General features: G+C 29.6%; 3 protein-coding genes and 1 long non-coding RNA gene across 8 annotated transcripts; 1 reads left to right on the top strand and 3 right to left on the bottom strand.

The window, feature by feature from the left end:
* Positions 1-260: 260 nt before the first annotated feature.
* Positions 261-3,190, bottom strand: LOC121225224 (uncharacterized). The gene is made up of 2 exons (XR_005923137.1): positions 2,767-3,190; positions 261-2,678 (listed from the first exon to the last, which is right to left on the bottom strand). It is a non-coding gene; the product is annotated as an uncharacterized lncRNA (long non-coding RNA).
* Positions 3,191-10,754: 7,564 nt separating this feature from the next.
* On the bottom strand, positions 10,755-13,698 carry LOC121225223 (uncharacterized). 4 transcript variants are annotated; one of them, XM_041109438.1, is made up of 6 exons: positions 13,092-13,685; positions 12,293-12,446; positions 11,867-12,081; positions 11,605-11,778; positions 11,004-11,089; positions 10,755-10,914 (listed from the first exon to the last, which is right to left on the bottom strand). In XM_041109438.1, coding segments are annotated over exons 1-6 (816 nt in total). In that variant the 5' UTR covers positions 13,278-13,685; the 3' UTR covers positions 10,755-10,913. The 4 variants fall into 4 exon arrangements, with proteins under 4 accessions (XP_040965372.1, XP_040965374.1, XP_040965371.1 ...); XM_041109440.1 differs by having other exon boundaries at positions 11,867-12,072; positions 13,092-13,663; XM_041109437.1 differs by having other exon boundaries at positions 10,755-11,089; positions 13,092-13,698.
* A 3,691-nt stretch (positions 13,699-17,389) lies between these two features.
* LOC121225222 (uncharacterized) lies at positions 17,390-19,205 on the top strand. 2 transcript variants are annotated; one of them, XM_041109436.1, is made up of 5 exons: positions 17,506-17,666; positions 17,783-17,897; positions 17,968-18,082; positions 18,213-18,338; positions 18,690-19,205. In XM_041109436.1, exons 1-5 carry the CDS (start codon positions 17,566-17,568, stop codon positions 18,956-18,958), a joined length of 726 nt encoding a protein of 241 aa, XP_040965370.1. In that variant the 5' UTR covers positions 17,506-17,565; the 3' UTR covers positions 18,959-19,205. The 2 variants fall into 2 exon arrangements, with proteins under 2 accessions (XP_040965369.1, XP_040965370.1); XM_041109435.1 differs by having other exon boundaries at positions 17,390-17,666; positions 18,213-19,205.
* A 1,569-nt stretch (positions 19,206-20,774) lies between these two features.
* LOC121225219 (blue copper protein) lies at positions 20,775-22,541 on the bottom strand. The gene is made up of 3 exons (XM_041109433.1): positions 22,274-22,541; positions 21,751-22,176; positions 20,775-21,385 (listed from the first exon to the last, which is right to left on the bottom strand). The coding sequence occupies exons 1-3, from the start codon at positions 22,452-22,454 to the stop codon at positions 20,913-20,915; spliced, it is 1,080 nt and encodes a 359-aa protein (XP_040965367.1). The 5' UTR covers positions 22,455-22,541; the 3' UTR covers positions 20,775-20,912.
* Positions 22,542-27,070: the final 4,529 nt, after the last annotated feature.

Below are 27,070 nucleotides of genomic sequence, written 5' to 3'. Positions count from 1 at the left end.
TCAAAACCTCAAAACTCAAAATTAATACGAAAAACTTGGATTCGAATCAAATTAGTATAAATGGTTCAAAAAACCCAATTGAACCGAACCAAACTCGATCCTTCATTGAATCCCTTTTGTTGAATGGAGAAATATCAACTTTGATCTCTTTGAATTAGCAAATATTCAATTTAAACTTTTTCAAAACAAAATCTTCACATTTACCTCTCAACTTTTCAACATTTTATTTGGACCACCAACGTTAGATTCAATAGCAAGAATACAACAACAAACAAAAGGCCACATTCATGATTTAATTGTTAGTGAATCACCAAAGTGAAACTACAACGAATGGATGTATGTATTGATTCAACTGTGTACAAAAACATGAACGGCTGCCCTCCCTTCATCCTTCCCCCACAAAATCTCACTTGTGGATTTAGTACTTGCATTGTTTGCTTAATTACATAGACTAGTTTGAAAGGGATAAAAAAGAAAAAGAAGGAAAAACTTAAAAGAAAATTTTCCACTATTGCTTTCTTATAATGACAATAATAATTAACTTGAAAAAGGGTATGATTTTCTTTTGAGGGTGTTGATGTGCCACCACTAGTCTATTTTCATTGCCCCTCTATAAAAAAAACCCAAAAAGAAAATTCAACTTGTATTCAAATGGATGGGAAATTTCGTCCACACTCTTTGTTTCTTGGATTTGAGATACTTTATAACACTTTCAAGTGTTTGGGAGGTATGTGCCTATGGATGCTCAAAGCTAAAATGTATGTATTAAGATGGTTTAAATTGATTTTTCGACTCCTAAGAGGAGCTAAAAATGAAAATTCTCCATTCAATAAAGAGTCTAAAAGGATTAAATTGAAATATAGATTAAAGTTGCAATTATACCATTCAACCAAGGAATGTACAATAAGAATCATGATGATGAGAAATCATTAAAAATCTCCCTGATCACATGAGATCTCTCAACTTTAAAAAATAAAAATAAAATTAAAAAATAAACAAACATATGATCTTTATTTAATTCTAAAAAGCTACAATGTGAGTATATAGCAGCTTGAAATGGTAAATTGCAGATGCATAAAAGTGTTTGAATTATTGTCACCTTTTCCCCATGCTTTCTCAATAATTGAATTCATTCTGAATAATAATAATAATAAATTAAAAATAAAAATAAAAGCTGCACTGCAGCAATTCATGAAAGCTAGATAATATCTAATATTAACAAAATTATATATAAAAAATAAAAGTCATATACCATTGCTTTTATTTTCTTGTTAATTATTTCCTACTGTGCTCACCATCACCCTCTGTCTTCCCAATTACACTTACTTCTTTATATAAATATAAAATAAAATTTAAACATAAATTTTTTCAAGCTCCAAAAAATCCCAATTTATAGATCAACAGGAGTAGCTAAACATTTCAAAATTACGTATGTTTCAAAGCCTTCTTTGAATTAGGTAAAGATTCCTTATCATACTCAATTATGATCTTTTTTTTCTTTTCAAAATGGTCCCATATTCAATCTTGATTACACCTTAATTATAGCCCCCTTTCTTTTCTTTTTTGGGGTTTTCTATATCTTGTTAGATTCTTCTCACCCTTCTCTTTAATTGTAGATCACTGCTTTATTTACTAAATTTCCTTCGCCTAAAAGGATATACGTGCTAATTAACAATAATAAATTTAATAGTTCAATTTAATCCTTGGTACCCATTGATCTACTTGTTGGAATATAATTAGATGAAACCTAAACACGAAATGAAAAAGAAAGAGACAAATGAAAACAAAGGGAAGAAAAAGTAGGTGGGAAGAAGAGGTAGATAAACTTTATGCATGTCCCTTACCTATTCTTTTGTCCACCAATGTTGGTTTTTTGGATGAATATTCAATAAACTTAAAATTGGAATAGGGTATTCAAAAAAATCCGCCACCATTTCAAGAATGTACGAAATGTTGTGTAAATTATGATATCATAGTGATAACATTAAATGCTATCATGTGTTTAAACATGTTTGAGGTCGGAATTTTAAAATTTTGGTGATAGTAATGGTGTTACTCAAATACAGTGAACATATTATATGAGAACTTTTTATTGAGAAATTCGATATGAATTAATGCGATGAACAATTAATGCATGGTTTATCGTTATAAAAGAAAAAAAAGGGTCTTAGAGGGATTAATCCTATATAAGATATGTAGGTTAAACAATCCGAGAGAGCAAGAAGAACCCAAGAAACTCATTGTAGGAGAAGATAAATTATTAAAAATGAGAAAATTATATAAAATATAAACACGATATTTATATGGATCGAAAGAGAGTGAAACCAAAGGTTGACTATTTTTTTCCCACATAGTAATTAGAGTGAAAGGGCAAAGGACAAACAGTAAGAACTATCAACTTTGTTGATTGTCAAAAAAAGAAAACAAAAAATCATATTTTTTGAATCAATTAAAATGCTGGAAATAACAAAGATTATTGTTTTAAAAAATTTTAAAGAAGAAGATGATTTAGCTCAATTTCACATAAATTAAAGTCTAGTTATTGTCTCCATGTTCATGCATGGCAAGAAATGTATAAAATCATCATGAAAAACATATATATATATATATAATATTCAAGAAAAAGATGGAAAACCCACCTTGTAATTCAGCACCAGAAACCTTTATTCTGAGAAAAGCTGCAAGAATTATGAATCATAATTTCTATAAGCAAAAGAAGAAGAAGAAGAGAACTGGTAATAATTTTGAGAGCTTAAAAAAGCTTACCTTGTTCGTCTTCAGTGTGTATATATCTAACTTAAACCAGAAAAAAAGCAAGTCCTGAATTGTCATCATGTTCTCCCACAGCTTTCTTGAGCTTCCATGGTATATACATACACATATATATACATGTATCTAGCTATTAGCTAATTCTTTTATGATGGAAAACAAAGAAAGTTCAAGAAAGCTGTGGAAAAGCATGATCAGAACTTTAAAAGAAGAAAAAAGAAGGGGAAAAAAATCACTAAATTTGGTCTCACAAAAGCTCTAAAAAAACACAGATAGTGATGAAGATGAAGAAGAAGGGTGTTCCAAAAACTTTCAAGGACCACTCTACCAATATATAATATGTACACCAGCTTTATAGAGGGAAAAAATGGGGTTGGTAGGGTTTATTTTCACTCACCAATTACAGTTTACTTCAATATATATATATATGAAAATTGGTTGCTTTACTGGTGAGTGAGTGCGCAGTGGGGTATATACATATAATACAGCCAGATAGGTGAAGGAAAGCAAAATTAAACTCAAGCTCAACATTGAATAAAATTTTAAGGACAAATTTAAACATGAAAGAGAATTTAAAAGATACCCTGCCCCCATAACCAAAGGGATAAAATTTATGGGTTAATTGCATTTTCATCTTCAAACTATTTTTTTCTAGATTTTAGATTGATCTCAACTCACTTTAAAGTATTATTATCATATCAATTAGATTATTATGTTGTTAGGTTGGGCATTAAATGTTAAGTTAGATATGATGTGAAGTACGTGTAATTATGCAACTTGGATTAAACATATATTTTTTCATTTTTTGGGGGTAAATTACAAATTTACCATATATTAACTTAAAATTTCATTATTCATAAAGGAACCAAATTGTATGATTTTCAATTTTGGGCCTTAAAATCCCCATTGTGTGTGGTAAAAATGCTTTTATATCATATCCGGATTGACATTTAGTGGCTAAACTAATAACTAGGCTGATAGAAAAACTTGATTGCCACTAAAGTGATAGTAAAATATTTTGAAATTAGTGGTCAATTTAGAACTTAACCATAACTCCAGAACATTTGATGCAATTAATTCTTTTAAAAAAAAAATCCCATTCGAATCACATGCAACCATGTGAGTTGTGATTTTGATTATAATTATTGGAAATTATAGGTATGGGTTGTTTATGGTCCCCAATCTTTGATGTTTTGTTTTTTTAAACCCAAACCTAGAGGCGATCATCAATCATGAATATGTAAAATATTTCTTCTTTATTTTTTTATTTTTATTTTTATTTTTGTCCAGATGTTTCTGGAAAAATAAATAAATAAATTTGGTTATTTCAAATAAGAGCAAAAACAAAGATGAGTTTATACATATACCTGTTACTTGATGTTGATGGGATGGCCCTACACTTGGCCCATTTGATTCGGCCCGTATCAGGTTTGAAAAAACTTTTTATTCCAATTTAATTTATTTTTATATTTAAATATTATATGGCATGTTTAACCATAAAATGACATGTCAATTCTTATATGGCATAATTTAAAGTAAAAACTAAGAATAAAGTAAAACCGAAAAGAGAGAGTGACAAATATATCTTTTGTAAAAGATTCAAAAACCTCGAAACAAAGATTTTTACAATATTCATTTTAAACGATACTTAATAAGGTTTCGTATTTGACAGTCAAATTAACAATTTCAATAATTGAAGGATCTGATTGACATAACATCGATGATTTGAAGATGTCTAGTGCAATTAACTTTAGAATTACAAGTATATATTTGAAACCAAAGAACATATTGAGAAGCCATTATTCAAATATACATATATAAAAGTCGATGGAGTCTTAGTTCAATTAGCGTGAGCGTTGTTACTAATACAAGGAGGTTGTGAGTTTGAGTGTGTTGAAGCACATTATCTTATAATTGTGACAAGAAGAGCAGATATAATCAAAACTTATGATGAGATAATTCAATACATATATAAAACCGCGACCCTAAATTTGAAAACGAAAGAAAATTCACCCACCCCAACCATATAAATTAAGTCAGTGTGATGTAAGTAACGTTTTAATGTTTGACATACAATAAAAACTAAAGAGACAAATTATGGCACCAATAAATGTCTTTTATTATTATCATTTGTACATCATCATTGATGTACATAATTTCCAAGCATGGTAAATTTCATTTAACCACCAACCTCAAGGATCAATATACTCTTCATCAATTCAATTATATATATATTTAAGATTTTTATTATTATTTAAGATTGATTTAATGGAGAAATAATTTATACACTTTTGAAATTTTTATATTTTTATAAAATTATAATAAATAAATAAACCCTAAACTACAAAAAAGGTATCTTTGGGGGGTTTTTTTAAAAAAATAGAATGGGGTTTATTTATTTATTTTATTTTGATATGAATTTAATTTTATTCAGTGTAAACGTCTATGGGCCACCATTGTACTAGCCCATACTGAAACCACCTGATTCCTGGGCCTGCTTTTTAATTAGACCTGACAAAGTATTATATTAGTGTCATTTTCGTATTTCTGTAATTTCTCGTCTTATAATCATACTTAAATTATTTTTATATTTATAGTTTTTGTTTAGGATACATTAAAATTCGATTAATTATGCAAAATATAATATATTTTCAAGTCTTTCACAATTTAATCTTTTTAAATTTCGAAAGTGATTAATCACAACGTTAATGTTTATATATTCTGCAAATGTGTAGTATTTTGCGGGTTAAATTTGTTAAACCAATGACTGAATTGACAAAAAAGTATAAATGTTGTGGGCTAAATTTGTTAAATTAATACCAATTTGGCATATGTGTCACTGTAACCTATGAAGACTAAATTTGTTATCGTATCAATAAAAAAATGTAGAATTGACGAAAATCATTAATGTTGTAAATAATTACCCTTAGTTACTCACTTCCAAAATTGACAAAGATTACCAATTTGTTCAATATTGAAATTGAAAGGGACTAAAAATGTAGTTTTACCAATATAGTACAAAAAATCGATTTAAATTTTAGTGCAATTGTATATATCAAACTTTGATTTTGATTTTAGTTTATTACATTTCACTCTTTTATATTTAATCGGTATATATACAGATAATTATATTTATTCAGTTAAAAAAAAGTTATATTTGATATTTTAAAGATTCATCTCTTTTTTAGGATAAATATACTTTTTGGTACTTAAACTTAAATTTAATGTTCGAGTTAGTACCTATAATTTTTTGTTTCAAATTGATACCCAAAATTGGTTTTGGTCACACATGTTAGCCCATATGTTTGTAACTCCATTCAGCTAAATAACGTGGACAAATAAGGTTGTTATATATGGCAAGTGCATCAGTTGATGACATGGTATGTATACCACGTGTCTAAACATGATTGATTTATACCACCTCGATTTTAACATATTTATAAAAATAGACTAAAATATGTGATGAAAATTAAATTCGAATATCAATTTTAATCCAAACTCAAAAGATAAAATGTGTATTTACCACAGTCAAATACAAATATTTTTATTTTTGAAAATAATAAATGAAAACTTAAAATGTTGCACCAATGTTGGGTATTACCATATTTGTAGCGGCAGTAGATGGCCTAGAAGGGAAGGAATCGACCAATCGACCGACCATGTGAATTCACTGAAAAATGTACTGCTTAAATAAATAAATTTTATGAACTTCAATCAATTTCAACCTCTATAATCCGGTTTGGTCCCATTTTTTAGATTATTTATTATAATTTCATTTCATTTGATTTAGAATTTTTAAATTTATTTTACATTAAAAAAATAATTAGAGAAATATAATTAAAATGTGATTAAAACGTGGCGATCCATGTTTACGCAACATCAGCAAGTTAATAAATGCTAATTTTTTTATATATCTTGAGTGGTTTGACAAACAATACAATTTCAAAAATTAAAAAAAGACGAAAAATAAAATAGATGACTAAAATAATTTTTTATAAAATTTGAGGATCAAATAAATCATTATACCAAATATTTATTTTTATATAATACGTGGTTTTCAGAACATGCACGTGGATCTCATTTTAGCCGTACTATATCTTACCAAACTGTTTCAACCAAAATTCGTCCCATTATTTTACTTTAGGGTTAATGGCAAATATAGTGATGAAATTGTAAAGATATACGTACAAATTAGAGCTATATAGTTTGGATTTTACGTTTTGGGGCTTGCGGTAAATATATATATATGTGCTTATAAATTAATTTACGTGTTTAAAATATATTTAATGTCGTATCAAAATTAGTTCGTAATGTTTAAGTTAGTGATTAGATTAATTGAATGACTTAATTAATACAATGTTAATACTTTAATAACTTAGTTAGAATACTTTGAAACCTATGAACCATTTTAGAATATTAACAATGGAAGATTTGCCTGTTCAAATAACTAAAACTATAATTAAATTATTATAACGGTCCGAAAAATTTGAAATATATCTAGACAAAGCCCACAATAATAGGCATGGGATTTAAACTGAAATCAAATTTGGAAAGAGCTCGCATAAATTAAACGAAATGCTATGGTTCTATAATATGATTTTAAAAATTTATTCAGAAGTAATTCATGGGATCATGCACTCTTTTCTTTCCTAGTTATAATGAAAAAAAGTACAACTGAGTGAATCCAGTCTATTCTTGAAATAAACAACTCGCACACACTCCCTTTCCAAAAAAGATCAATAATCCAAGGACTACACTTAGATTTATTGGATTTGTTGCTAAATTGTCAGTATTAACCTCAAAACTCCGGCGGATGGCCAGTGACCCAAGGAAACAAAAGAATCGGCTACATTTTTCATATGATCTCCTATTTTGTTTTAGATAGACTAAAAAAAAGAACTCGGTTCTTTCTTTTTTTTTGTATTATATCACTTTGACTCCTTCTCATTTATTCTATTCTATCCTATTTGTATTATTTTAATTATTCTAATTCTATGTATTTCTTTTTTTAATAAATTATTAAATTTATTATAAAATTATTCATTATTATGATTATGAATTTTCATTTACTTATGTCTAAACAAAGTCAAAAATATATTCTATTTATCTAGTTAGCTAGAAATGTTTTTTTTCAATTGAAAATTCCCAATAATAATTCTTATTAGAATTAGGGGGTAGGTTTCATGTCTTTAAACTGAAATCAAATCTGGAAAGAACTCGCAGAAATTAAACTATCGGGGTTTAAGACTCCAATCTTACAATTAAGTCATAATATTATTGGGGTTTAAGGTTTATTGGTTAATTCCCTTGTTTGGCATCGAATGATCATTGCTCAAAGTTCAAACCCTATAGATGTAATCCCCTCTCCCAATTTATAATGTACTTGAAAATCAGATAATTTTGAGATTTTCATGTTTGTTTTACGATCCATAGAAGCTAATCCTTCCAGGGTTCGTGGCTACTTCTCCCAATAATGTTGTCTTCGATGTTCAAACTCAATTCCTTCTCTTAGAAGTGTAATATGCCTTACCGTTAGACCCAACAATTGTAGCTTATTGGTCGGATGTTCACATTCCCCCAAGAATAACTAAAGTTCGAATCATCATTGTACCAATATATATATATAGCCAACAGTTGTTGGTGACTCCATTATTTTATCCAATATAAATCTCAAAATTTTACAAGAACTTTGGTTGTGGTTCAAATGTATACATGAAATTTTAATTTTTATTCAATCATAAACATTTAAAGAAAAAATGCATCAATTTATGTCTATATTGGGTAAATATAATTATTTATCTATGCAATATCAAAATTTCATGTATAAAAATGCACAAAATTAAAGTTTATATATAAAATTACACATTAGACCAAAATTCATGTATACTTTTGAGATTTATCCCTATTATCTATAATAGGAGCAGAGGCGTAGTTAGGGGGGCTGGCAAGGGTCCCAACCCCTCCTAAAATGGAAATTTTTTCATTTTAAATGAGTAAAAGTAAAATTACACTTTGACATCCCTTAAAATTGATAAAATTTGATTTAATCATTTAAAAATGGTAAAGATATAGACTATTAAAATGATGGAATTATATTTTTACTATTATAAAAATTATAATTTAATTTCGATCTTATTAAAAAATTAATTTTTTTTTACTAAGTTAGGAGGTTGAAGAAAGTAATTACTAAAATTTTTGTGGGGGTGACGTTCTCATTGGTGGGGATAGTCAGAAAATGTACCATGGCTGTGCCAAGTCACTATTATCAAAACTGTTTCTTGACTGCATTTTCGGGCCATTAAATGTTGCTAATCCACTGTTGTTATTCCCTATACTTAAGGCAACGTGTAAAGTTTAGGGTGGGTTTGGGTAAAAGAGAAATTATGGTGGATTTTAATGGATGGTATATTTATTTACGATTAGTGTAAAAATAACGGTGATAATAAGATTAGATACTGTAACGATATTGTAACGTAAGATAAAAGGAAAATAAAATACACCGCACTAAAATAAACACCCGTCTAAAAGGGCCTTTCCCCTTGTGTTTGCTATTATCGTGCATATTTACAGGCTTTTTATTCTTGGCCTCGGGTTGATCGGGTAGATGCCTAGGTCTAATGATTTTGGTGTTTGGCTCTCCCACATACATAGAATTATTAGATCTCTCATTCGTTTTTTCTGAGCTTTGATAAAGAGAAAGGTTATAAAAGTTTTTAGCACAGTAAAAGAAGAGGATGCTTTTGTGAGAGAAGCATAGGTGCTCTTGCGAGGGAAACTCCTTAAAACGCCTCCATGGTCTGCCCATTGTGTGCCCATTGTGTATGTAAGTTGTTTATCCTTGATGGCTTAAATTTGCTTGATGAATGGTTTATGTTTATTTGAGCTTGAGTTTAGATCCATTGTTTTGAATTGGAATTCAAAAATATAAAATATTAATTTATTTATTTATTTAGAAGCACAATATCTTCAACAATCTATATTGAAAAAATATATAGATTTAAATTTGAGGTTAATCACATATAACTGAGTTTGAGGATAGAATTTATTTTTCAATAGATAAAAACCCTATTTAGACAATTATTATCTTGAACTAAAAATATTTTAAAATAAATTTGATGTAGCTTGAGTTTATTAGTTTCAAGCACGATTTTCATGATAAGTTCACTTCTGTTTAACTCGATTATCACCCTAAACTTGATAGCATGATCATGAAAGCAAAATGCAAACTTTAAGCTATATCTTCTATATCATATAAATACACATGTTCGAATTTAGAAAATTGGGATCGAAATTGAATTATAAATTTTTGAAATGTCAAAAATATAATTTTATCATATATTAATTTATGATTTCATCATTTTTAAAAAGGGTTAAACATTCTTTCTTCTATTTTGGAGATCAAGGTGCAAATTTATCATATATAAAATTATAATTTAATAATTTTTAAAGGGATTGAAATGTAGTTCTGTTTTTGGGCAAATGCCTACCGGTTTACATTTGCATTGTATATATAAAAAAATTGGATTAAACCAATCAGTTGAACAAGTTCTTTTAACTGAAAATCAATACTTTGTCTGATTCGATACATATAAACGATGTGAAAGCTAATCAACAGATACAAAACCAATCAATGTGGTAAAAAAAAAGGTATAAAACTAAAAGAAAATTAATTTCAATTTTTTATTAAAATTATTTTATAAGTCACCATATCATTACATCAAATTAATTCTTAACTTGATTGACATGAGCATTGTTGCCAATGCAAGAAGACGTGGACTCGAGTGTGTTAAAACGCATTATCTCCTATTTATGGATTGAGGAGGAACTATGAGTAATTCTAGGTATTGTGTCAGAAAGAATAAATATGATCAGAACCTATAATCATTGATCAAGTTTTTAGAACCGAATGAAATTGGATCTAATTTTTAATTCATTGAATGTATGTGTAACACAAATAAAAGGTTGTGACAAAAAAAAACCACAAATAAAGGTTAAACTCCATGCATATAAAGCCTACAAATGTTTTCTACTATCAAATATCCACATCAAGTATATAATTGGGAAAATAAACTACCATTCATGTATTTTTTTTTTTTGTTTATAAAAAAATCGAAGGCATATCTTTTAACTGCAGCCTATACCATTCTGCAAAGAGAACAATACAAACTTTAAAATTAAAATAGCTAAAGATTGAAGCACAGATTTCACACCAAGTTATCAGCAAAAACACTTACTAGAAAACATCAGGGTTGAAACGCCCTGGGATGTTACTACTTTGCTGTGCTTGCTTCAAGTGCATTGTCAATGCATAGTTGTTTATCTGTTAGGAGAGGATGATCAAACAATTTTCATCAGATTACCGAAAGATCTAAAGTATTTGTGTCTGATACTGTATATGATGCATCTGTGAAGATTGATTGTAAGAATATGGGGTTAATCCATTTTTTGGCCTAAACTTGGTAATTGTTCCCACATTGGGGTTTGATTTTTTATGTTTTTTGTTCAAGTTAATCCTTGAGCTAGGTAATTGTTCCCACATTAGGGTTTGAACTTTTTTTTCTCGAGTTAGTCCTGAATTTGGCAATTGTTCTCGGAGTCTGAATTGTTTTTTAAAGGAAAATCAAGGATTAATTTAGACCAAAAAAAAGTTCAAACCCCATTGTGAGAACACTTGCAAGTTCAAACCCCAAATAATACATTAACCCTAAGGATATGACCTTCCGAAGACTCAAAAAATTAAGCATGTTCGTATCTAACACATATCCGTAGCCAACACTCCAACTGATAATTGAGTAACATAGTATGCATATATGCTTCCGGTGAATGAAGCCAAACCTCAAGGGTTCTCAACTGCTCCTGATATTGAGATATTACTTGCTTCAGATGCTGTAATTCTTGACTTTGATTTTCATATTCTTTCTGGCGCTCATGTTGAACAGCAACAGCTCGCTTGAGAATAGTATTTTCCTGAATTAGTGTTTCCAGTTGTTCTTTCAGCATCATATTTTCCTACAAACAACAAAAGTAGCAATTTGTGCAATTTAATCCCTATATTACATAACCAATAGCAACTGTAACAGCCGTAGTAAGCACCAACCTGGTGATAGTTTTGGGCCACCTCTGCTCCGGCACGAGCATGGATGGACTTATCGAAAACCTCCAGTGCTCTAGAAGCACGAGCTCTGGCATCATCGATGTTGGAAGCATTCAACATTTCTCTAACAAAAAGCTCCACCCAATCTGAACCATCCATTGAGAAGCCTTCTGGAGATGTTTGTTCCTTAGTTGGAACATCTCCATTAGCTGTTATACCTACAAACAGAACAATGTTATTCTCGCCAAGAAACCATCAATGCTCCATTAGTTCCGTAGTTAGTTAAATGAGTTTGTTCCGAACATTAAACATGTTTATGATCGTATAAGAAGATATATTGGCAAAAAATTTAAAACGTTGCTAAACCTCCTTTGCTTCATAGTCAAAAAGGGGTCTAAAGATTGAATCAAAAGGGTTTTCCATTCATACCTTGGGTTTGAATTTGAACATTTCCTTCTAACTCGACACCAGTTTTATCAGCAGCAGCTGCATTTCTATCGGCAGATCCTAAACAAAGCTCATTCAAGCTTCTAATGGCTGAATCCAGATCATCTCCACATTCTTCAAGTGCTCTCTCAAGGACCTATAAATTGATAGATTATTTCATCAAATCATCTGTTTTCAATACAGTTTCTTAAAGTAGTATTTGGGAACTTGGATGTGGATTTAGAAAGTAGTGTAAGTAGTATCACACAACAATATAAATATAGTTATTTCTCAGATGCTTATTTAGTAGTGAATTTGAAATCGATGTTTTTAAAATTTTCAAATATATAATCATTGAACTTCAACTGACTTATACATAATTTATGCATATTTTTCGCACAATTTATATATAAATGAAATCCAAATCTTCAAATTCATCTGTTCAAACATAACATAACTCAGTTTCATTTTCCATTATAGGATTAAACTTTTCATTCATACAAGATTATGATATTTTTTTGAAATCATTTACCTAAAATAAATATAACATGAAATTTAATTTTAGAACCTGGAATTAGATCAATTAATTAAGAAAATTCACAAGAAAAATCGCAAATTTTACTAGATTCCGATTCTAGCTCCAAACTCTTTCACCATAAAAAAGTAAAATAAGTTAATGCTTTCAAAGTTTTATCACAATAAACTAACGAAAATTAAAAACAAAAAAGAAAACTCTAATAAATAAAAATTATCATAATTTTCCATTTCATGATATATGCATATAAAAGGAAGGCAAAAGTACCTGCTTATCCATGTGAGGAAAAATAGAAATCAATTGATCGATCAAAAACGACGGAGGCGATGGAGGCGAAGAAGAAGGAGAGAAAGAAGAAGTAAAACGAGAAGAGCAACGGATTCTCTTAGAAGCAGGAGGTGTCGAACTCAATTCCTCAAAGAAAGATCTCTTCCCTGAAACTATTGCAGACATGTTTCAGCCAAATTGCCTGCTCTTTCGGCCCTTCTTTTTAATTTTTGTTCTCCCCTCTCCAATCCCCTCCTACCTTTTAAATTTATATACAAATTCAAATCTGAAAACAAAAAAACTAAAAAGAACTCCGATTCAATCGATCGATCTCGAATCTTAAAAAGAAAAGGAATGAAAATAATTTTAGAAGATTAAGATTTCTTTTTGTTTCTCCCTATCGATCGAAATTGGATAGAAAGGAGTTGTTGATGGTGGTGGTGGTGGTGGTGGTGGTGGTGTTCTTGAAGCATTTCAGGAAATTGAACAATTTGATTTTCTTGGCTAAAGCAGGCAAAAATGGCGAGAAAATTAAATTAAATTAGAAAAAGAAAAGGGGGGGTGGAGGGTTAACGCCGATGATTGGACATTACCCACCACTTAGAATTTTACGCACGTCCGTTATTACGAATTGAAATTTAACACGTGTTCTACATCCACTTAGCTATTCGAGGACTTCAATGGATGTACCAAAGTTTCAGATTCCCGTGAATCCTTTAGATCATATTCATTCGTCCTTTGTCCCACCTGTTGAATAAATTATTAAAAAATATATAAAAAAATTGTTTCCATTATTTTATTTGATCAATCAATTTAATGTTATGGTGCCCAATTCTAGAAGAATTGTTATGTTGTCACACGTCGTGCTAGTGTCACGGGGTTAGACCTTTCGTCTCGCAATTCGTGCGGCCTTAAGCGATCCGTTTGCTCCAAACTCGCCCAAGTCAGCCTTATCTCAATGAGGATTCTTTAAGAACCCCTCCAAGGCACCAATTGAACAGCGGAAGCGATTTATGCCAAAAGAAGCTAAGCAAAAGAACAACAGAAAGAGCGCTCGCAAAGTGTTTGAGTAAATGCTCTCTACTTCTCTTATTCACAAGGAATAATGAAACAATTCAGGAGTGAGTACAAATGAGGGGGAGGCTCTCTATTTATAGTTGAGCTCCCCCAAAACCGACGGTTAAGATACAAATACATCGACGGACGAGATTAACCATATCCCTTTATTTTAGGGATTTACAAGATATGCCATATCAAATCTAATCTAATCTTTACAATATATGATTCTCTCTATCTTCTAAGATTAGTTACCATATTAGCCTAAGTTGCCATCTCTTCGCTATCGGGCCAACCAGGCTTCAATCTGACAGGCTTCTCCAATATCTCATTGAATCGGGCCAGTTCTCGTGGGCCAAATGATCCCCATCTGAGCAATAGACCTCCATTGGATGCATTTGGTGCGATGGTCACGGGCTTTGAACTGCGGCCCGTGACACTAGTCTGTGCACTATATGGGTGAGTGGATGGTGTCTATGCTCATGAGTAAGATGTGTGGTTGCGTGTATCGCCTTGATGTCTGTGAGGATGGGTTGAAGTTTCCAATGGATCTGAACTTGGCCATCAAAGATTGGCTGCCATTTCTGGGTGTGGTGTAGAATGCAAGCGTGTTGTATTCATAACCGATTGTGATCACTGCACCAGACGTTGATGTGTCACAGTTGTACATTAGGGATATTATGATTGTGAACGGTGTATTTATTAGGGTAGAGAAGGGTCGAGCATTGGATCAGAGGGTGTTGTGGTTTCTGAGTAATAGTGATACTGAAATTTCGATGCTAGTTTCCGGATTGGAACCAGAAAAGAGATTGCATTCATGTGTTTCCATATCTGCCAAAGAGTGAGGATCCAGCCATGAATTGCTAGTTTGTGTTCTGGCACTACGTTGGGGTACTCTTGTATCCAGGTGGTTATCCATGCATGGATGTCCGTTAAAGCTTGCATGTCCATCCGTATGACCCATGGAATGGCTAACCAGATTGTCCTGAAGAATGAGTAGGTTCTAAATAGGTGATCTGTGTCTTCCAGTGTCTCGTTGCAAATATGATTATTATGATAATTAAATTAAAAGATAAATAAGTGTTTATATGATATTATCTAGGTTTGTTGGTCGAGTAGTGAAGAGTTCAATTTTTTAAAGTAAAGTTTCGGATTCAAGTTTTGTGAGTATAAAAAAAAAAACACTACGAAAATTTTACCCCGTTAAACCCAACTCGATTTTAAATTTAATTGTCAAGCAAATATGTTATTAAAGAGGAAGAGAAGATTGAGTATGAAAGTAGGAGGATAGAAAGTCAATTTTATTTATTTAAAGGACTTTGGAAAATTGATTTGCCAATTATTTCAATACTTTACTTTTTATATTACTTAAAAAACCCCCAACACTTTTCCTTTTCACATCCAACCCTCCAACTCTTTTTTATATATATAATAACTCAAAATTTTCAACTTTCGACAACTTGCCTCCACATGACAATTTTTTATGATTATACAATAAAAAGTAATTAAAATATTTCTGTATATTTTTTAAAGTAATTAAATTATTCAGGGACTAGATATGTAAATTTTTTATTTTGATTGACAACTGAAAAAAAGGCTTTATGGTGTGGTCTGACAATGTCGCGACACCAAACATTAAATGGGTAAATTGCTTCATTTCCTATTTTTATATTATTTTTATATTATTTCGATAAAAAATTCTAGAAAAACTTTAATTTAGTCTTTTGCACCATAAAATCCAATAATTTATTTATTTTTTTGTGTTTTATATTAGTGTAAAGGGATAAATATTAAAACTATACATAAACTTTGATTTGGTGTAATTATATATATGAAATTTTGATTATGATTTAAATGTATACACGAAACATTAATTTTGATTCAGTTATACACATTTAAAAAATTAATATATTAATTTATTTTTATAGTCAATAAATATAATTATTTGTATATGTAATATAAAAATGTAAAATGGTATTATATCTCTCTTTTAATTTTATATATTTTAATTATTTTTTTCAAAATTTTATAAAATTTTTAACTATTTTTATAATTTTTATTTAGATGATGGTAAAATTTAAAGGGCATCTAACTTCTTATCACTCGACTCTTAAATAAGGACAAAATTATTCATCAATAAGACTTGAATTCGAAACTTTGCTTAAGGGGTATTGAGTTCCTCACTACTCGACCCACGAATGTTTATAATAAATAAATTATTGGTCAATTTATGCTATTAATCAAAAGTACTATGAGTAGGTTGCGAATTAAGTTGGTATACCTTAATTTGATCATTTTAGTCTTTCTACTTTTCAAATTTTGACATTTCTGTTAATAGTTTGTTAAATTTTGTTATTTCTGAAATCTTATGCAACAGATATATTGCTAGATTGTATATCATATTAACTTTCTACTTCCATGTAATACTTAAAGAAAACCATTTTATTTTAGTTAACGAATTTAACGATTATTGTTTTGACTTACAAGCCAAAACTAAAATTTCAAAATTCGAAAAGTGAAAGAATTTAAAATGATAAAAATTGGAGAATAATGACTCCATCTACAACTTATGCATAGTACGTGATTAATCAAAATGTGACCTAATAGATTTAATGGTAAACTACACAAAAGGTCACTAAACTACTAGTAAGTTTACGTTTTGGTCACTATTCAAAAAGTTACAAAATGGTTATTGAACTATTTGAAAGTTTTCACTTAAGTCACTGAACTATTCTAAAGTGTTTATTTAAGTTATTGTAGCGAACTCCAAGTGACGATTCAATGATTAGTACGGTGGATCAGTACCCATCGATGAGTAGAAAAATATACCTTAGATCCAAGTTGGTCTAACAATCAGTGTCGAAGATAAAAAAAAATTGTTTAGATTTTGGTTAATAGATTCACGACGTTAAAAATTGTTTCTAAAAAAAAATTTAAACTATAAATGAGAAAAGAAATAAGAGCTTTCGGTCTGTGTAGCCAATGTGAATAGGAATGGTTATACAACAACGATCTTAATAAATCAATAATTTAAATGAAAACTGACATTTAATTTCGATTTTAACAATAAATAAATAATTATAAAATTATAAAACAAGCTTTTTTTTTTAATTTTCAAAATTTTACCGGTTTCGAATAAGTAACTTAAAATATCAATTAAATTTTTATGTTTAGACCGATGTATATATCAATTCGTGTCCAACCGAACCGATTTAACAAACCGAACTGGTTGAATTGCAAAATGAGAAGTGAAAAAGAAGGGAAAAAGTACAAATTACATCATAAATCAACCTCCTCACGTAACACAGTACTCTCTCACTGTTAAAACATTGTACGTCTACCCCTCCCTTGTTCTGTCTCTTCATACAACTCTACTTTTTTTTCTTCGTGTTTCTCCATTAAAGAAGTATAGAAAAAGATGCCAAGGCCAGGTACTAGACCTTACGAGTGTGTTAAAAGAACTTGGCATAGCGAAACACATCAACTCATAAGAGGTTCCATGGTTCAGCAGATTTTAAGGTTTCTGGGTCTTCTTCTTCTTTCATTTTCATCAATTTCCTTACATTTTCTGCACCTTTTCGTGCTTATCTATTTTGGGTTTTTAAGTCCTTTGCACACCTTGTGTTTGATTTTAGGCTAGCTATTCAAACCCATAGCTCAGCTACTAAAAAGAACAAGGAATGGCGAGATAAAATACTTATTGTCATCGTTAAAGCTGAGGAGATGATGTATTCCAAAGCCAATTCTGAGGTTCTTTTCTGCTCTTAATTTTGTATTTACCTTTCTGGATTTAAAAAAAAATAAAATTATTGCTTTTTAGAATGAATATATGAACCCTGAAACGTTATGGGACCGAGTTAATGATGCCATCGACACGATTATCCGTAGAGATGAGAGTACTGAAACAGGAGAGCTTTTGCCACCTTTTGTTGAAGGTACATTGTTTTTTTTTTCTTCTCATTTATACACTCTAGCTTAAAAGCTTTATGAAAATTTCAATTCGAGAGTAGTTTCAAGAACAAGTTGGACGGAGAGATTGTAATGTGTGTATATATGTTGTTTTAGCTGCACTTAATCTGGGGTGCTCTCCAGTGAGATATTCGAGGAGCCAACAGCATTGTAATCCTAGGACTTACCTTACGCCGAGAGCTCCCCAACATGTTTCTTTGGCTCCTAGGATTTTCGATGAAGGTAGTGAGCAAAGTTGTCCTTGGTTGCCGCCAGTTCAATCTGTAAGAATAGGCACTGATGTGAATTCCAACATTTCGGTTTCACAAACTTACCATCGTTGGAGTCATTTTCTCTCCGAAAATTGTCCATACGACTGTGACCAGTCGACGAGGATAGAAACTAAGACCTCTCCGATTGGTCAAGTTTATCCCCTTTATCATGGAATTCACCATCAAAACACTCAGCCCCTGATGGGTTTTCCAGTTTGCGAAAATATAATGTCTGATACCATACTTGTTGGGAGCCCTATTGGTACATCACTTGCTGAGCTGGGGGTAAACGGTTCCTCACAGAATCTCTTTTCCTCTTCAGATATTGGTGGTAAGGGAGACGGACTGCAAGATATGAAGCGCACTAATGAGAAATCATTTCTGGCGGAGTGTGATTTGTCCTTACGGTCGGGTCTATTTTCTGACCCTCGTGTACAAGTAGAAAAGGATTCAATATTTGAAACCGGAGATGTTGGTCAAAGTAGCCCTTGTGATGGGGGCAAAGTTAATGAGGTTTTCCAACAAAAGAGTAAAGAGTTCTGTTTTTCCCTCGAGGGGACTGTTAATGGCCATTTTGAACCAATTTCTTGAAAGCTGTTTATAGAAAGTGAAGGCAACAGTTTAGGGGCAACAGTGGGAAAGCGGAAGGCAATATTTCGAAGTGATTTGGAAGATAAAACTTTTTCTGCCAACCAGGGCCTTCGTCTAATAATTAAAGAAACGACCAGGTATGTAGACAATAGGTTCGTGTTGTAGTTCGCCCTTCAACTTGATTTAATTTTCATGACCCATCTCATTACTTCAATGTTTTAATAAATAATAGTTGACATGAATGTTTCTTTATTTAGCCAAGGGAGGGCACTTTTTATTTCTTGGCATTAGGTTCCATTACATTTTGTCAATTCTGTTTAAATTTCCTTTTATTTGTGCATTTTTTTACCCGTAGTCTTATTATTTTTATCGTTCATGACATGATTACCGCTATTATTATTATTATAATTAGGTATATTTTTATTATTGTTATAGTTGCTTATTATAATTCACGAGCATAACTTCTTTATTTTCTTATTCCGTTTCTCTTTACACTCTTCCATTTTACCTTATTTTGCTAATCACTATGCTATCATGTTAAAATTTATTTATCCGTTTTTACACCATGCCTAAATAAATTAAAGATATATAATTTAAAATTTTACCTTCATTTTATTTAACGAATAGAAAATACTTAAAACCGAGGTAATGTTCATTATATTTTTTGAAAATATAAATTATATAATTGTGTAATTACAATTCCGATATAATTACACTCTGTCAGTAATTATATTTTCATTCAATTGCTTAATCTTTTATAAGTATTTTTTAATGAAAAAAATTAATTTTAAATGAAGAATAATATTATAAAAAATTAAAAATATCATAAAATAAAATATATTAAATTTATAAAAAAAGATATACTTTAATTTGTTTTAAATTTTGCAATTTGTGATAGATCATGTCATTAAATACTAAAACTATAAAGAAACTTTCCTATTTTCACAATATTCATTATGATTCGATTACGATTGTATTTAATAATTTTCTTATTATTTATGGTATCTTTTATTTTTTAATAAATATAAAATAATTAAGTCATCGTTTTACATGTTAATTTTTAAGAATACATAAATATTATGCACCTTTAATGAATAATAACACGATACGTCATCATTAAATTAAACAAATAATATGGAGAACTTGTAAATAAATATTTTTATTTTATTTAAACATAATTAAATGTTAATCATAACTATTATAAATAAATAGTAATAACTCTCAGATTTAGTATATTGAATTTGAGAGTTTAGGGTTTAGAGTCAGAGTTGTAATATTATTTATAATTAATTATTATTTAACCCTGTATTAAATATTCTGAGTGAAATATATAGAAAAGGTAATTAAAATAAAAGGTGGAAGGAAATTAATTTAAAATTTTAATAGCGTGCAAATCAAGTAATTAAGCTCACGTAATCTTGGGGTTGACCCCTTTAATCACGGCATAAATTTTATTACGTTATCGAAAAATTATTCTCTTTTTAATCCCTCTTTTATGTTATTTCCTCTTTTTGGGGGCCAAAATTCTCGATCTTAAATATATTAAATAGCGTATAAAAGAATTTAACTAATCTTAGACCATTTAATTTCTAAGGGTTTTGGGTAACCTAAAACGTAACTAATCCTACACCATAAATGCTAGTAAAAGGACCTTTCGGCTATTTTCTTCTTATTTAAAACTCAGCGAGACATCGTAATTGTGATACGTGAATTTTAATTTTGTTTATTTGAAGTTTTTTTTATTATGTTTTATGATGTTTCGATATATATATGTTTGTGAATTATATTGTATTTGTGATAATAAAATTTATAAAAATCAACGGTGGTAAGATTATAGTTTCGAAATCTTAAAAATTTATGTAATTGTTATACGCAAATAAAAAATCTCAAACCTAAAACTTATATGGCAAAAACAATGAATCCCCTCAGTTTGACACTAATCCTAGTTTTTTAATCACATTAAGAAAGCTACAATGAGACACGGCAAAGTAGCTGTGAGACCTGCAACACTCAAAAATGTTGCCGAGTTGCCTGGCGTCGATGGGGTGTTGTTATTATCTCCAGCGGGAGATGGCGTCGAAGGGTTAGTGGGAGTGGCTGTGGAGGAAGGGGGTGTCGCCGTTGAAGGTGATGGTGAGGAAGAGGATGGTGGTGTTGCCGTCGATGGTGATGGTGAAGGTGAAGGTGAAGGGGAGGAAGATGACGGTGGGGTTGCTGTTGAGCTACCAGTGACGTTGATGGCCAGTTTTTGACCGGCGGCGCAGTGACCGGGGACGGCGCAGATATAAAAATGCTCGCCGGCGGTTTGAAGAGTGATTCTTGTCGGACCGGTGGTGAAGTTTGAAAGTAGGTTGCTTGTATTACATGGTTGATAAGCTGCTCTTGTAACCTCGGCTACGTCGTGTGTTCCAGTGACATAATTGAAAACTGCATAATTGAGATTAAAATGGATTAATTACTCAAAAAGGACATGCAATTTCAGTTGTTTTGTTCAAGATCAAAAGTCTCGCCGGATTTCAACTAAATTCAATGATTCTATAACCGGACCAGTGGCGACCTATGAGACCACCAATTGGTCCAGTTTGACTAGTTCGGTTTAATTGATTCGTACTAATTTATGGGTCGAAACTTCTTTCAACAAACTAATATATCAATCGATTGATCTAATTTAATTGCAGAAACCTTGACTAAATTCAAAATCGAGTCAAGTAGGACTTAAAGGAAAACAAGTTCTATTCTATCTATACACAAAACTCAAATCTTAAACCCAATAATAACTCTAAAATCCTTACCTAAAATGTCCCCAACCATGAAGTTTTTGCCATTAGCCCATGTTTGGTACATTGAAGCACCACTCGTAGGAACAGTCCAACCCAAGTTATCTCCAACAGTGTAAGTAGTCGGAGAACGAGTTGGCCCTGAGACAGGCGCCGGAGAAGGTGAAGACGGCAAAGGAGCCGGAGAAGAACCCCGAGGGGGAGCGGCTGACGGCTGAGGAGCCGGAGACGAACCCGCAGCATTAACATTTACCGCCAGTTTTTGCCCAGCACCACAATGGCCGGAAAACCCACAGATAAAATAATGACTCCCCGTCTCATTGAGTGTAACATTGGCAGGGCTATTCGTAAGTAAAAGAAGCGCGTTCCCACCATTACAAGAATCGAAATTAGCCTTCGTCACCTTCGCCACATCGTGCGATCCATTAAGGAAATTAAAAACTGCCCAAAAATCACACACACAAAAAACCCATCATTTATTTCAGCCTTTTGATCGCTCAAAATCATTAAAAAAAACAGAGGAAAAAAGTGACTACACCGAGAGCGTCGCCGGCTGTGAAAGTCTTGTTGGCGGCCCAAGTGGCGTAAACAGAGGGACCTGGTGGTATAACCCAACCTAAAGCATCCCCAACAACGTAATCCCTTTGTGCTAACGAGATTTGAAACAAAGCTGCAATGGCAACAGTTACAAGAAAAATTGTGTTCAATGTACTCCCCATGTTATTTGCTCTATTATTTTGTTTTGTGTTCTTAATAATTTTCAGGTCGCCCCTGTTTTTCACTTACTCTGTTTTGTTCAGACCGTGTTTTTATTTTTGCTCTAATATTTATAGGCAAATACTCTGTAAGCAGAGCGAGTAGACTAATAGCAATGGGGCCACGTGACATACAATCCGATTTATATATTTTATTCTGATTTTCGTTGCAAATTTTATTTTATTTTATTTTAAAATTTTAATTCAACTTTAATTTTTTTTAAAAGTCAATGAATTAATATTATTGGTAAAAGATGAAGTTTTGGAATTTTGAATGTTTCGTATTTAAACCCGATTCTTCAAAAATTATGGGTGAAATTTATATCGAGTTTAAACTTCAGGTCCTGTCTAGAATTATTATAATTTAAAATATGTTATGTTTAATTTGTATTTTGTAATGTCTTTATAATTAAAAAAAATTAACCATCTCACAAAATATTATATTATATTTTAAAAGATTAAATAGAATAAATTTTATAAAAATTAGAATATTTAGTAAAAAGAAGCATAAAAAAAATTATAAAGTCTAAAGTCAAAAGAGGAGTTTTTTGACAAAAGTTTCAAAACAAGATTGTGCAGGATCCCAACTCAACTTTTAAGTGTAAATCTGCCTGTCCTGCCCTTACTTTTTAAGTAATATTTTAATAATCAGATTATTAGTTTTTTATTTAATCAAATAATAAACCCGATTTTCAAAGTAAAAACCTATTCTTATAAGGTCAAACTGAAACCCGACAGGTTTGGATTATTTTGTTGTCATCTTGAACTAGAAGGGATATTAACCGTTAGATTAAGAACACGTGTAAATGTTGGTCAACAAACTCAACGCGTAGATTTTAGTTGGAAAGTAGTGTTAGTCCGCGGGGTTTTGGGACTTTATAACTTTTCGCCGCGTGAAATCCTAGCTAAAACCAAAGACTTTCCCTAAAAAATAAATTATAACTTATAATTTGTACGATAATAAAAATATAATTTTTAAATAATTAAATTAAATTTTTATTATTTTTAAGGAGGATTAAAGTATAATTTTATTATTATTAATTTAAATTATTTAAAAGACCTAAATTAAAAATTTTCAATTTTAGGAAGTGGGCAACTACACCCTTAATTATTATTATTTTATTTGTTTGATTTGTTAAAAGTCACTTTACAGCTTCAGCCAATAGTAAACAATTATATAGACTTTATACTTTTTTTTCTTTTTCTTTTTTAAATAAAATATAAAGTAAATTATTATTATTATTATTATTATTATTATTAGGTAAAGAAAATAACAGAATAAAGACTTTGTGGGAATAAAGTAAACGAAAGTGCAGTGAGGATGTTTCCATAGAATTTTCCTATGGAATTTTAAAAGAGAATGGAAATTCTAGATAAAAAAAATATTGAGAAGGTTTCGCTTATGGTTGGAGCTGTGTTCATGTATGATAATAATATTATATATATAAATTTTAAAAAATTTGAATTGATCCAAAATATGAACTTAAATTTTGTATAAATTTATTTATTTATATATAATTAATTTAAACTTATATTATTTATAAAAAATAAATTTGTAAATGTAAACAATTAAAATTTTTTTTTAAACTTATGTTATGATATTATATATTTAGTTTCATATGATATAAATCACTATGCACAAATAAATAAGTATATTTTAAAGTTGAAAAATGAGTCGGGTTCGGATTTTTAATCTTAAAATTTCGATTCGACTTATTTTTTAAACATTTTTTTTGTGTGTGTAAACCCATTTTTTAAAATTAATATTAAAATTCAAAAATTTAGAGAATAGTCAATTATATAATTAAATTTAGGTAAAAATATATTTTAAAATTAGTATTATGCTAAGAAGAATGAGTACCCCTACTTTTTGAATAAGTCTATATGTGGAAAATAATTTAGGGGTAAATTGCAATATTATAATGATTTGAAGTGATGAAGTCAAATAATAAGTACAAATTATATTTCCTTTCATTATGTAATTAAAAGAATTGATGAGTAAAGGCTAAGAACTTTGCAAGTAAATGCTGGAAGGAAGAAAAAAGGTCATGGAATTTGGGAGGAAAGCTCATCTTTTAATTTAGGGTAAATTATATTGCTAGTCACCTGATTATTAGAAATTTTCTTTTTTTATCACCACCGTTGAATTATTAATGGGAAAATAACTTGGCAACTCTTTAAATTAGTATAATAGCAACTTTAACCCTCAATATTTATATATTATGTAATTTGGTCTCTTAGTTTTTTGCAGTTTTACTTTTATTGGTAACATTGAGGGCTAAATTTAAAAGAATGAAAAAATATAAAAATTATTATATTGAAATTTTGGGTGTTTTCATTTTTGGTATATTTCCAATCAAATTTAGTTTATAGATATGTTTTTCTTTAGCTTTTTAGATGAAAGGGTCACAAAGAATAACAAATTGGAAAATAAAAAGGACCAAATTGCACGATATGTAAAGGTTTAGGTAACGTGTAATTATTAGTTTGTATAAAAGTTGAAAAAGAATTAAAAATTTCAACCGTAGACCAACCATGGTCTTGTCTGGTTCACTTGACTATAAACTTATATATATAGAGAGAGAGAGAGAGTTTGATTTATATTAATGTAAAATTATTTAGTTTTATAATTTTTTTATATTTGTGTACGATTAATATTTTAGTGATTCAATCGTTAAAATTATCGATACAATTATACTTATTAAGTATGTAAATTTTTGAACCGGTCCAATATATTTATCATATTAATCTAAAATATTATATATATTAATATTTATTAAACGATTAAATCTTTTTCACATAATATAAATCCACATCAATTTGTTAAATATGACATATACGAATGAAATATAAAATATGGCAGCTGAATCATTAAAATATTAATCGTACAAAGTGGGTGTATATATTCTCCTTTTCATATGTTGACAAGTTAGATGGTAATTTGAAGTGTGAATATACCTAACAGGCCTCTCTATTATTGGGATGGGATCAATTTAGCCATTCCATTATTAAGTGGATCAATTTAGCCTTTATATTATTAAGAAGAATCAAATAAGTCCAAATTTCAACGGACTTAATATTTACTATTTAAAAAATGTAATTTGATTTTTGGTTCTATAAATGAGATATTTTGTTTGGAGTTGAACTGCAAATGAAAAATAATTTATCTTTTTTTCTTTAACCGTAAATGTTAATTATGTTATAATTTGACCTTATTTGGTTCTTTTTAATAGTATAGGGATTAAATTGATACCTTTAATGATAAATGTATTAATTTGATCCAATTGCTATAATAGAGGAACTTAGCAGGTACTTTCACTTTATTTAAAGTTTTTTTTAGAGGGACTAATTTGTTCAATATCAAAATTGAGAGGGACTAGAGAAATTTTTTAGCAAAAATTTAAAGCTTAATGTTATTTAAAAAAAACCCAATTAAATCTCTCATAATATTTTAACTTTATCATCACTTAATTAATATTAAATTTAATTATGTTAATTAGTTATTATTTTGAATAATGTTATTTTGCCTTAATTTAGTGCCAGCCCCTCCCAAAAAGATTTTTTTTCATTTAGGCCCCTTTATAATTTATAAAATTTAAAATTAGTAATGGTAAAATTGCACTTTTCCCCCAAAATGATAAAAAATTAATTTAATTATTTTAAAAATATAAATATATAAGCTATTAAAATGGTAAAATTGTATTTTTTACTATCGCAAAAATGTACAATTTAATTCCAGCCTCTCCCTCCAAAAAAAAACTTTCTGGCTTTGCCCCTAGCTTAATTACATAAAGTAAAACTATATTGTATGTTGAATATAATAAAAATACTTTAATTATCATTTGAAAATTTTATATTATAATATTTGAGATGATAAGTTAATATTTTTTAATTATATTTAAATATTCAAGTAAAAAATATTATTTTACGTTAAATACAATATTTAAAAAGATTAATTAAATATTAAATTTGAAAAAAGAAGCTAATTATATGAAAAAGAAACATTGGAACCCTAAAATTAAATCAACAAATAGAAAAACAACACACTTTGAACCCTAAATTATATAAAAAGATTGGTGGGCACAACCTACAACTCTAGTTTTCAAAGAGTTTTGGTGGATGTGGTTTAGTGGTTAAAAATTAAGTAAACCAAAAAAAAGAAAATCTAATGTCAAGGCACAAGATTTTATTTTTCTTGAGAAAAAAGGTCCCACTCATTGTGAATAAAGATTTTAAATTTTATCAACATATACGTAATAGTAAGATATATTACATGTTTAAAGGGAGACGCATGCTCGTTTTAGATAAGATATTATAAAAAATGATAGTCACGAACTCTAAATATAAACTGTAAAACAAAATTGAATGGTACAAAAAAAAATGATAATACGTACTTTTATATTTAAAAGGTAAAATGAATAATTAAAGATATAAAACATGATTGTTTGATAAATTATTAAAGTTAAAAGGAGCCCATCAACAATTATGTGATTTGTTGATAGAATATTGAATTTTTTGATATTACGCATATCTGTTTTATGGTCAATGTTCGAAGTTTGTGATTGCTCTTCCAGCAATAT

Source organism: Gossypium hirsutum, chromosome D13 (genome assembly GCF_007990345.1).
Source record: "Gossypium hirsutum isolate 1008001.06 chromosome D13, Gossypium_hirsutum_v2.1, whole genome shotgun sequence".
Taxonomy (NCBI): Eukaryota; Viridiplantae; Streptophyta; class Magnoliopsida; order Malvales; family Malvaceae; genus Gossypium; species Gossypium hirsutum.
This window is presented reverse-complemented; position numbering and strand designations above follow the sequence as displayed.